Source organism: Mesocricetus auratus, unplaced genomic scaffold, assembly GCF_017639785.1.
Source record: "Mesocricetus auratus isolate SY011 unplaced genomic scaffold, BCM_Maur_2.0 Super-Scaffold_100006, whole genome shotgun sequence".
In the NCBI taxonomy this organism is placed as follows: domain Eukaryota; kingdom Metazoa; phylum Chordata; class Mammalia; order Rodentia; family Cricetidae; genus Mesocricetus; species Mesocricetus auratus.
The window spans coordinates 12,283,337-12,296,550 of record NW_024429190.1 but is presented as its reverse complement, the minus strand read 5'-3'; the positions used below and the strand labels follow the sequence as shown (position 1 = coordinate 12,296,550).

At 47.1% G+C, this 13,214-nt stretch overlaps 1 protein-coding gene across 1 annotated transcript in view; it reads right to left on the bottom strand.

The window, feature by feature from the left end:
* The window catches only part of Osbp2 (oxysterol binding protein 2), a 151,102-nt gene that overhangs the window by 110,912 nt on the left and 26,976 nt on the right, over positions 1–13,214 (bottom strand). The window contains 1 exon segment of the mRNA XM_040746827.1: positions 3,255–3,463. Coding sequence (XP_040602761.1) covers positions 3,255–3,463 — 209 coding nt within the window.

Genomic DNA, 13,214 nt, shown 5'->3' with positions numbered 1-13,214 from the left:
GAGAGTTTGGGACTAATGATATTGACAGTGAAGATGGCAAGACAGCTTATATTGATTCTGACACACTATTCTTAAGCAGATAGAAAACGAAAAACGGGCAAAAACAAATACAAACTGTGGTTTAAGAAAAAAAGGAGCAGCAGGAAATTTAATGCTGGAGCCAAGGCTTGTGCTGAAAGAGGTGAGGAGAGGCCTGATCTACACTGAAATGAAGGGGTGTTGCCCTCGGGGCAAGACCCCATCCAGCTAAACTTCCACTTGTAAAAAGAAAAGGCCTCAGGGATTATCTGGTCCTAAAAATACATCAAGTTAAAGTTTACTCAAATGTAATTCAAGGCAGTCTCCAGCCCAAGCACGCAGCTGGCCTGTCAGCACTGGCCATGTGAACCTAGCCTTGGCGTCATGAAGGACTCTGGAATCTTCCTCTGGGGAAAGTCACTGAGGACAGGTGTGTCAGAGGAGCACCTGTGTGAAAGCCTGGAGCACTCATGCTCAATGTGGGAGGCTATGGAAGTGAAGCCTGGGCTGCACTGGCGACCCCAAGACACGAGAGGTGACAGAGCCCTGCTATGTCTGCCGAGGAAAGCTGCGCAGAGGGAGTAGGACCAGCCTGGGAGAGAAGCGTGTGGCAGACAGCAAAGCTCTAAGGGCAGAGCCATCTGAGCCCGGGGCATCAGACATGGAGCTACAGCATTTGGAGTCTGCCCTGCTGGGTTTGGTCTTGCTTTGTGTAGTGACTGGTTTTGTGTCAACTGGACACAAGCTAGAGTCACCAGAGAGGAAGGAGCCTCAGTTGAGGAAAGGCCCCTTGAGATCCAGCTGTAAGGCCTTTTCCCATTTAGTGATAGATGGGCTAGGGCCCAGTCCATGGTGGGTGGTTGCATCCCTGCACTGGTGGTCCTGGGTTCTATAGAGAGCAGGCTGAGCAAGCCAGGGGAAGTAAGCCAGTGAGCAGCACCCTCCACGGCCTCTGCATCTGCTCCTGGTTCCAGGTTCCAGCCCTGCTTGAGTTCCTGTCCTGACTTCCTTCAGTGATGGACTATGATCTGGAAGTATAAGTCAAATAAACCCTTTCCTCTCCAACTTGTTTTTTGATCATGGTGTTTCACTGCTGCAATAGAAACCCTAACTAAGACACTTTCTATGTCCCCATTCTTCCCATTTAGAATGGTAATGTATATTCTATGGCATTGTATGTTGAAGCATGTAATTTACTTTTTTTTTTTTATTTTACAGGGGGTTACAATTAAGAGCTTGTTTTGAGTCTTAGAAGAGATTTTGGACTTTTAAACAATGTAGAGACTGTGAAAAACTATGGGGACTTTTAAGTCAGACTAAGCAGATTTTGCATTGTGATATGGCTACATGTTTACAGGGGCCAAGGAGTGGAATGTGCTGGTTTGAGGGAGAATGTCCCCATAGACTCAGCAGGCAATAGGACTTTAACTGAGCTTTTAACTGAGTCCCTTCCATCCTGGGAACCCACAAGATGAACCCACATGCACACAGTGACACTCATGTACCTACATAAACAACACACACGTACACACACATGTACACACACTCATGTACACACACTCATGTACCTACATAAACACCACACACATGTACACACACACACACACTATGTAAGTAGATCAATGTAAATAGTTAATCTTGTAAATATTGTCTATATACCAATTTTAGAAGTTTCCAGGAAGAATGAAGCTATTGTCATGCATTCACAGAAAAGAGAAAGCAAGTTCCTCCATGAGCCACAGGTTGCCTTACTTGGACTGCATGGCTGATCTGAGCCCAACCCCATCTTTCACCACAGTGACTTTCCACAGGCAATTACAGACACCTGGGTCATCACGGCTCTGCACGGCCTGAATGTTTCCTGCTGAAGAATATACTTCCCAGCTTCCCTTGCAGACTATGGAAGTCATCTCCACCCTTGTAAAGGAAGGGCTGCACCCTGTCTTCTTCTGGAGGCACTTTGGCCCTCTGCACATATGGCTGACAAAAGTGTCACCTTGCTGCATGCAGTCAGACTACAGAGCCTCTCTTTCTTTCCTCTCTCCATCTCCCTACAGCGGTCTTAACTAATCTAACACAGCCCTTGCATTAAATGGCCCCAGTAGCCTCCTCCTGCTGTGCCAAATCTGTACATATTCATGCTTGAAATAAAACACCTGCAGGCCACTCCCTGGACTACTGCGCGTCACAGAAAACAGCCTCAGGCTAGAGACATGGCTCAGAAGTCAAGAGCAATTGCTGCTCTTTCGGGGGACCTGGATTCGATTTCTAGCACCCACATAAAGGCTTACAGTTGCCCATGACTCCAGTCCCAGAGGATCTGGTGCCCTCTTCTGGATGCTGAGAGAAACACACACACACAATGTATAGGAATAGACATATGTAGACAAAACACTCATACCCATAAAATAAATAAATCTTAAACAAACAGTCTAACAGCTCATCCACAGACAACAGGAATGGTGCCTCCATACAATAAAAAACCATATTGCAAAGACAGAGGCAATACCTTGTGTACCAACAGGAATCATTTAGCATAAGTAGTTAAATGGGAAAGGCAGTGGGTGTTGCAATCTAAAAGGGTACCTACAGGGCATACTGTGACACTGACCGCCTCTGGCACCTCTGATGCCTCCAGTAAGAGACCAAGTTAGGCAGCTCTGGGCAGGAATAAAACATGGGTTTTACTCACAGGGTTTTAGAACTATTAGGTTATAAATCATATAAGACACTATATATTTAAAAATTAATTTAAGAAGGCAAAATATATTCTGACTATCGGAGTTGACGTCCTGCCTGGCCAAGCTAGAGTGGGAAACTGTCCTGGGTACTCACAATGTAAACTGGGGGAAAATCGAGTCTGAGGCATAGGTACACCATCCTGGACCCCCACCCAATACCACTGCTTCTGGGCCTGGATTACCTCAATATCTGAAGCATCTACAAAGTCCTCATAACCATTCTTATTCAAAATAAGGTGCACATAGTCCCAGGCACTGCAACGTTTCCATCCCCAGGACTGCCAGCTACCCACAAACACCTTGGCAGAACAGCTCCCTCACTGCCGAGGGCACACCCAACCAAGTGGGATGGGCACACACAGGCCTTGGGTCTTCAGACAAGACTCCCTTGGGTTTCCCAATCATTGCTGCTCCCCACTGTTTCTGGATCCCACTTCCCCTAAAGGGACACCGTGACGTCACTCATACACACCCCCTGTGCTGAGTAGCCACTACCTGACTGAGTTTTCATCACACGGATGGCCTTGGCCTTGGCCAGCTCCAGAACGGTGATCCACTGCTGCCGGTCCACCTCTGAACCGGCCTTGAGGTGGTAGGTCCTTGCCCCATTGCACAGCAAGATTCCACAAGAGTCCTCTGTGTCGATGTGTGCGGAGGCCAGGTTGATGGTTCCACGGCAGGTGTGGGCCATTTCACCCTGGTTTCTGTGGAATTCAAGAGAAGGTATGAGGTGAGGTTCCCTGTTGGGGAAGTCCTGTGTATATGCCAATAAAGCATTGTTGGCCAATAGGGAAGCAAGATAGGTGGACTCTGGGAAAGAGAAACACAGAGAGTCATCATGTAGTCCGCCAGAGAAATAAGAGGTCTGTCCGGTAAGAGAAATACTTAGATTAACAATTATGGGATAAATACTTAAGTCAGAGATAGCCAGTAAGAAACAAGCAAGGCCAACAGCTTCAAAATTAATATAGTGCCTTGTGTGTTATTTGGGGACTACAACACGGCAGAGCCCAGGCAACTGGTGGGGAAAAACCAAGCAGCAGACAAGGGAAAGGCTTCTATCGACAGTTCCCAAGCCCAGTAGTTCCAGATAAAAGGAACTCTCAAGGTAAATCTTCATCTCAGACCCTGACTGCTGGGAGATGCCTGGGGCCACCAGGGGGAGAGAATGCCTCATTGGAATCGGCTGTCACGGGTTGATCAAGGAGGACTTCCAGGCCATGTCTGCCTACCACAGGGACTGGCGGAAGGCTGTAAGGTGCCAGGCATTCTGTGGTCTGAACCCTTGAGGACACCAGGAAATGGAGAAGAACCCGGGCAGGCAGAGCAGCTTCATGCCAGGTCCTTCCCTCTAAAGAGTGGAAGCAGAGTGAGACGCTGCCTCTAAAGCAGAGACTGGAGGCCCAGAGCTCAAAGGGGACGACCCAGGGGTTCCTTCTGCTTCAAAGTAACCTGGGAAAGGTATTGTCCTTAAGACTGCCATTCTCTTCCATCAAGAAAGCCATGGAACAAAGATGCTGTCACTGTTGCTCAAGGCAATGACGGGGCTAACATGATGCCACCTCATGTGAAAGGAACAAGAAGACTGGGGTGCTAACAGTCCCAGAGGTGACGTAGTGGTGGCTGAAGCATACGTTGTTTTCAACTGGGCCCTGTGTCTAAAAACTGGAATCCAGCTGTCGTGAGTGAATGTACTTAACTCACTCCCTTAGACACTTGAAGGAAATCCAGAACTCCGTAAGAACCCCACGTCTGGGGCGTTACACTTGGGAAACAGTTGGCAAGCATCCAATACTGCCAGGGGGATGAAGTCTCTTGGCAATTTCCTGCTGTGATGCTTATTCTTGGTTGTTTGCCAACTTGTCTACATCTGGAATTAACTAAAACCCAAGTGGCTGGGTACACCTGTGAGGCATTTTTCTTAACTAAACCATTCCAAGTGGAAAGACCCATACTTAATCCAGTTATTTTGAGGTGAAAAGATGCACTTTAACCTGGGCTACACCTTCTGGTGGCAGCCTATGGAAGGGACATGGAAGAAGGGAACTCCCGTTCTCTGCCTGTTTAAGGGGAAAAGTTGATTTAGGCTCATAATGCAATCAGATGAGCTCTGGCAGTCTCAGAAGCACCACCCTCCAGCTCTGCTGCCCACAGCACATGGATCCTGTCAGGGGTCGGGGCTGTGATCCTCAGGGGCTTTCTGCATGGACACCAATCCTGCCACACAGTACCTGGGCTCTGCTGCACTCCATGACCCTCTCAGTCTTTCATCCTCCGCGTCTTCATAACCAGCAATCACATAGATGCTGCCAACAAGCTCTCCCACCGGCTCAGGGTGCTGGCGCTGGGAAAACCCTTGCTTGGGCAGTTGCTTCTGAGGAGCAGGGAACCCCTTCAGCTTAGGCTGTATTCAAATGGCTTTAAACCCACCCCAGCCTCCTTCCCTATCTCCCCAGTGTGGTGTAGCAGGAGGCTTATCATGATTCCGATCTTTAACAGCGAGTTGGCTGAGCTGGCTCTTCTCAGCTCCAGCACAGAGGCTCTCCTGTCCTGTTTTCTGCGGACTAACAAATTAGCCCATTATTTGTTGATTTACCTCACTTCAGGCTCTTAGGACAGGAACAAAATAAAAACAAATTCTTGGCAAAAGTCTGTTTATGGCCCCTAGTTAATTCCGGATATAATCCTTGTTTTCTGAAACCTCCATCCACATTTCTCCCAGTGCTCTTATCTTCTGAGCTCCACCAGAACTGCCCATCAACCTCTGCTCACAGCATTCAGTGGCTTTTCTAGACCAAAGACCCAAGCTCGCCCACCCTCCTCTACAAAACAGCTCCAAAGGCTGGACATGCAGTAACGGCCTCACTTCCAGTATCTGCCTCCATCTTAATTTTTCTGTCTCACTGTGATAAAGCACCCTGATTAAAAAAACAAAACAATTTAAGGTGTATTTTGGCTCGGAGTTCAAGGTACAGTCCAGCACAGTGGGGAAGTTCAGGCAGCAGGGCTTTGAAGCAGCTGCTCACTTCACACCCACATCAAAAAGCAGAAAGCAATAAACAAATGCATGCATGCTACTTAAAGCCCAGCGAAAGATGCTGGGCACCGTAACTAACATAGCTATTTCCCAAGCTGACATTAGAACAGCCATCACAACACCCAGCAAAACAACCCCTTCTGTTTGAAGACGGCCCTCCTGCTTTGACCACACCCCTTAGAGGAAGTGGTGTGGAGCTGAGGGGAGGCCCAGCTCTCCCATGCTGGCACCAGAGGAAAGGTGCTCCATTCGCAGACTTGGCAGAGCTGGGGGAGTCTGTCGTAAGCCTCACATCCTGAATTTAATTTTAGGCTGGAGACTGTTAGGGTGCTAAATGTTATAGTGACTAACCAACAGCGCCGGGTATGGTTGGTGCACTAAGAAAAGGGACACAGACTGTGTTCTAGGCATAAGCCAAGCTTGTAAGACCAGGAGAATTCACCCAGCTTTCAGAGACCTGGAAGGGCCCCAGCATCACAACACAGAGAGCAGAAGTGCGGGGGGAGGGGGGGAGCAGGGGGATGGGAGAGGGAGCAAGGGGCAGGAGGGCAGGGGGCAGGCAAAGGTCAAATGGGGAAGTTGGCAGTCATATTAAGGAGTTAGACTCTTATACAGAGTCTCCTGGGCCCCATATCAGAAGAGAGAGAGGATCAACAGTTCCAGCAGTTTCTGTGAAAACACAATGAACACAAGTGCCTCATACATGGTGGGAGATGGAAGAAGCCAGGTCACTGTGGGAAATCAGGGTTACACTGTAAGTTCCACTGGGCATAGTTTTATAACCCACTACATATATATATATATATATATATATATATATATTGCTAGTAGAATAATGTTTTATAATTTAAAATAACAAGACCACCTGAGGAAATGAAAATAGAGCAGATTAGCTTTTGTAGTTACCTAGCACCCAAATAAACTGAATCTTTACTCATAATAAATGTTTTTTTAAATCAAGGTCTTCAGTTTTTTGGTTTACTTTTTATTTACACTATTTGGAAGAAATCATGTAGTGGCTGTATAAATCTGGGGCTAACACCCTTTCAGAGTCTCGCAGCCCAGTGACATTCCCGGCCTTGGAATTCAGCTCTACTCTTCTTCCATCCAGATGTTCCATGTTCAATACACTCCGTGCCAGCACCAAGGGTTTATTTTTATCCTGTTTATTACACTTGGTTTGTTTTCATCTCAGTGGCTTCAAACGCATGCAGTCCTGAAAAGAGTTCAGGGACACACACTGAAACTTGAATTGCTGTTTGGGGTGGTGCTCCTGCCTGTGGTGTTTACAAAATGCTTTGTTTCTTCCTTAAATACTGGTTGAGAGCCATTAAGACATCTTATTGATGAAGCCTCCTGCTGCTAAGCCTGAAGACATGAGTTCAGTCCCCAAGACCTACATGATGGAAGGAGAGATATGATTCCTGCAAGTTGTCCTCCACAAATTCCATAGAGGACACACACACAGAGCCAGAGAGAGAGGCAGACAGATATACACACACACACACACACACACACACACACACACACACAGAGGCAGACAGATACACACACTCACACACAGAGATAGAGAGAGGCAGATAGACACACACACACAGACAGACACACAGACACACACAGAAAGAAGCAGACAGACACACACACACACACAGAGGCAGACAGATACACACACTCACACACAGAGATAGAGAGAGGCAGACACACACACACACAGACAGACACACAGACACACACAGAGAGACAGAGAGAGAGGCAGACAGACATACACTCCCACACACACTCGCACACACACAGAGACAGAGAGAGGCACACAGAGAGAAACACACACACTCACACTAAATAAATGTAATTTTTAAAAATCTAAAGACTAGTGGTTGAAAGCTAGGTGTGTTGACACACAGCTGCAATCCTGGCATTTGGGAGACCTGGCAGGAGGTTCAACCGTTCACAGTATGTCTAGGTTACACCATAGTTTGGGGCCATTCTGAGCTACATGAGACTCAGTCTCTGACAAACAATAAATGCATTTTTAAAATCCTGGTTGAGATAATGCCAAGAGGACAGACATTCCAGAGTCCCTCGAAAGTGCAGACGGTGAAATAATGCTCTACTGAGCTGGCTGGCTGGCACTGGCAAGCCTCTTGGCAAATTCCCTCCCTTTCACTGAGGGTTCGTGGAGGAGTGAAACAGCCAAGAGCTGTCATTCTTACCAACCCCGGGCAGCTGCAGTAGCCTTGCTCCCACAGACCATAGCATGGCCACCCAATCACATCAGAACACTCAGCAACTGATTCAGAATGCCCCTATGTATGCTGCCACTATATCTTATTAGTACTGGTTAGAAAGAAACTGATTTGGTCAATGACCAGGCAGATTAGAGTCAGGCTGGAAATCCAAACAGAGATATGGAGAGAAAGAAGGCAGAGTCAGGGAGACACCTGCAGCCACCCAAAAAGCAAGATGTGCGGTAACAAGCCACAAGCCTCGTGGTAAAACATAGAATGGTAGAAATGGGTTAATTTAAGTTGTAAGAGCTAGTTAATAATAAGCCTGAGCTGATAGGCCAAACAGTTTGTAATTAATATTAAGCCTCAGAGTACTTATTTGGGATCTGGCGAGTGGGAGAAAAACTTGCAGCTACAAGCAACACTCATGATAAGTAAGGGAACTGTGCACCTTTAACAGGGAGTTTACTATCTGATAAACTCAGAGCAAGCAGAGATAAGTATCAGGTGACATAACTGTGAGACAACCTACTGTGGCCATCACCTACTACGTGACCTTTGGTGACTCAAAGTCAAACAACTGTCAGCAGTGACCTTGCCAGGACAGCAGCTGTTGGAACCCTGACGCCTGTGACAGCTAATGTGGCATTTTCTGAGCCATGGCAACCATCTGAGGCTAGTGTAATAGTTACTGCTCTTGGAGTTGTCAGCATAGCCAAGATAAACTTGACAGAAGGAAAACACCTGTTACGCATTGCTTTGGAACTGTCAGTTCATCGTGGAAGATGGCATTGGAGAGCGGGGCATTCGCATCATGGTGTCCAGAAAGCAGAGACAGGGCTGGGATCTAGAGATCTGACGGATACTCCTTGGTGTGCCCCTAGTTAACCTACTTCCTCCAGTTAAGCGTGACCCCAAAAATAGCAACACCAGCCGGGACCAAGCATTGAAAACATAAGCCTATGGGGGCATTTCATATTTAGACCACAACATTCCACCCCCATTCCCAAGGGTTCATGAGCATCTCATAATGCAAAATGCATTTAATCTCTCTCCAATTCTCCCACAGTGTTCAGAAGTCTACGTTCAAAGTCTTCTCTTGAGACAAAGGCAAACTCTTAGCTGTGGGGCTCTGGAAGAGGCCAAGATGACCTGTGCAGAGGAAGCATCCTCACTCCAAGGGGTGAAATCGGCACAAGAAATAGGACTAAGAGCAAAGCAAGACTAAAACACAGCAGGGCAGACACAACACCCTGTAGATCCACCTGGAGTCCATGGTGTTGGGCGGCATGATGCTAAACACCAGCAGGCTTGGAGCCCCAGCCCCGCCACCTTGCTGTTTGTACCTCATGTGACTTCTCTGCCTGGTTCTGTCCATTGACTGCAGCTCTCCTAAGGATCCATTTCTGGCATAGTCACGTCTTGGACTCTCTGCTGTGGCTTTATGCTCACAGTTGCATCCTTCTCAGGGATGTTTACCAGAACATGATCCTACCGGGCTCTGACGAGCCTCCCGTGCCTTCCTTTGGCATTCTGGTGGGATCCTTCATGAACCTTTAAATCCTGCATCCTGCATGCCTGCAGGACCAGTGTAATCATGGGGATTACACTGACTCAACCAAGTCCCCAAGGACTAAATGAATTAAAACCTTGATGATATTAATCTGGCTATAGGTTGGGTCTGGCCCACCACTGGGATACTCTGAATGCATCTTTCTGATTATTCCAGTGCAAAATGCTTGTTTTCTTTTTAATGACACAGATCTCCTGAACTACCAAACCTTCCTTCCTTGTCTATGTTAAACGTGCTCCTTTTCTGGATGAACTGAACAATTTCCCAACCTTCCCGTCCTGCTTTCTGATCCTGATTCTCACTTTAAGCTTAGCTAAGAGCAGCTGACAATAGCCATGCCATGGCCTGAAGGCAATCCTGACGTGAAGTTTTCCTACATCGAGATTATTATTCCATTATAAATTTAGCTTTACTCCAGATTTCAGGACATGCTGACAGATAAATTATTTGCAAGAATGAAACATGAATGGCTTCAGGTCCCATTTCCAGTAGAATTCTCGTTGCCATCTGAAACCTCACTTGCTTGACCATCACTGTGGGTACTTTGGTGTTCCAAGGGCCCACAGTTATTCGTTAAGCTCTCAGCTCCCTTTGGCGTCTCCACACAGCCAGGGTCAGTCACAAGAGCCCCCCCCCCACTTCCCTAACACCACCTTTCTCTTTAGCTATGTCTACATCACCATAAGTAAACACCTGGGATAAACAAGATGAAGAGGAAGGATTCATTTTGGCCAGCGGTTTCAGAGGTGTTGGTCCAGCATTGCGGGGAGGGTGTGACTGGGCAGAGCAGCTTACTTCATGGCAGCCAGTAAGCAGAGAAAGGGAGAGGACTCGGGGACCTGACGAAGACGTCAAAGTCCCTCCTCCAGTGACCTACTTCCCCTAGCTAGGTTGTTCCATCTCCAAAATTCTCTAACCATGGTGTCTACAGCCTGTTGGTTATGAAGCAGCGCCCTCTTGCTTTAAGCCCCGGTGCTGCAGCTCCCAGCAGTGCCTAACTTCACAGGACCAGGACGAGAGAAGAAGATCGACAAGTAGACAATTCGAATCCAGACAGCGTGACATCCTGACATATGTTCTTCTCTCTGTGCTGGCTGCAGTGGACTGTGACTCCTTTGGTTAATTTCCACTTGGCCTGCCAAATTGTGATGTCATCCCGAATGTACCTATAGAAAGCAAATATGCTAGAAAACACACAGACCTCAAAAAGCTTTCTATCCTGTAAAGAGGTAGGACTACAGACTGCACACTGCTGTTAAAGTAAGAAGAAAAAGGTAAAGCATTTGCCCAGTGTATGTGAAACCTTGGGTTTGATTGGCAGTGTCCAAAATATGAATAAATAATGAACACTGGTTGGGTTCCCAACTCCCACATAGAGACTCACAATTGTCTGTAACTCTGAATCCAGGGGATCCAACTCCTTCAGCCTCCTCAGTACTAGGTACACACATGGTATACAGACATACATGCAGGCAAACATCCGCATGCTTTTCTTTAATCCAAAAAGTTTGATTTATCCAATAATAACTTAATATTAACATCTTTTAAAAATAAAATATCTAGGGGTGTGGCTCAGTGGAAGAGCTTTTTTCTAGCATGCACAAGACCCCAGGTTCAATCCCCAGAACTGGCAAGAAGAAGAGACCTCCCCAAACATACATTGTATGTGTGGTATTTAAAAGATAAACACACAAAGGGAAATGAGTTCAGAATAAGGGGGCCTCCACTTACAAAAGTTGCTTATAAAGTAAGCCTTTATACTTTACCTATTTCACTGCCTAAATGTTACACTTAATTTTTTAAAAAGCACTTAAAAAAACTCAGCAGGTAAGGTGAACACCACAGGCAGCGGAAGGGAGCACGGTGCCAGTGCTTGGCGAGAGCAGCCAGAGGGGAAAAGGTTCGCAGCATCCTATGAAAATTAAATGCAAGTTACACACCTCCAATGCCCAACGGCGCAAGATAAGCAAGCAGTCCTGCTCCAGAGGGGACGATGGGGACACAGCAAGACCGAACAGGCTACGGCAAGACTGAAACCCCCGATTGGCTACGGCAAGACTGAAACCCCCGATTCTGCAGCACCATGCCTGGTATCTTAGGCTCATGGTAGGATCACCTGGGCTCCCTTTCCTGCTCTGCTGCCCTCTTGGGTCAACTCCCTTCTGGGTCTGCGGCTTTCCTCGGCAGACATCCTATGGTTCCAGCACGCTGGGGTTTCCATTGCAGCTTAGGGTGCATCTCAGCTTCACAAGACGGCCCCTTGGCGGCTTGTCCCGTGGAATCAAACCCTAGCACACACTGCCTGGCCTCAGTGGCTCTCTGGAAGCACGGCACAATACTCTGACACCCAGATTTTGCAGCTTTCATGCACACAAACCCAGTGCCATGTGGATAATACTGCTAGGTTCTGCTGCCAGGCTCTAAGGTAACGAACAGCACAGAGCCTCCAAAGCCCCCTGCTTGCTGTTCTGGGTCCTGGCCATCTGGCGTGCACAGACCAACACACTGGCAGAGGAGTCTTAATCTCAAGCTAGAGACGAAAACACCCTGGGGAAACAGAGGCCACCAGCTGAGGGACACAGTAACAATGAGTCTATCTAGCAAAGGACTTGAAGGACTTGAGACAAAAAAAAAAAAAAGAGGGAAAAGGAGCCCAAATATGGTAGTACATGCCTTCAACCCAGCAGAAGGCAAAGGTAGGAGGAGCTGGTAGAGTTCAGAGTCACAGGAGTTCCGGGCTAACCTGGGCTACTTGAAGCCCTGTCTCAAAAAATTCACAAAAATAAAATAAAAGGAATGGAGGGATAACTAAAATCAGTAAGAGGCAAATCTCCCACTTCAAGTTTTTAAAGTTTTGTGAGTGTGTGTGTGAGTGAGTGTGTGTGTGCCCACACATACAAGTTGCATGAATCCATGTCTGTGTACAATGTGCATGCCTTATGCCTACAGAGGTCTGAAGAGGGTGTTGGGCTCTCTGGAACTGGAGTTATGAATGGTTGTGAACCACCATTTGGGTGCTGGTAATGGAACCCATGTCCTCTGGAAGAGAGCTGTCAGTGCTCTTAACTTCTGAGCCATCTCTCCAGGCAGGTCCTTCAGGTGTTCAACATCAGAGTCCAGCATGGGCTCTATCCTCAAGGCATACTTAGGTGCACAACACAGTGTTACCACCACCCGGCAGGGCTGAGCAGCAGGTTACCCGCACTCATTCTCTCACGCCTGAGACTTTATACCTGCTGATTAATGACTGTCCCCCAGTCCCCAGCAACCAAAGTTATAATCTTTGCTTCAGTTGCTTTAACTAGTTTAGATATATTTTGTAAGTGGAATTATGCAGTGCATGTCTTCCTGTGACTGGTTTGTTTCCCTCCTGGTTTATCTATGGCTGCCACAAATGACAGGATTCCCTTCCTTTGTGAGACTGAGTGAGATTCCATCATATGTATATACCCTCTTTTTAACCCTTCATCTCCTGATGGATATGGGTAGTTCCTGTGTTCTGGCGACTGTGAATATTGCTAAACATGGAAGTCCCAACATAATTTTGAGGTCCTAACTTCAATTCTTTTGGATAAATAACCATTTTTTCTTAATTTTAGAGGAACCTCTATATTTGAAAG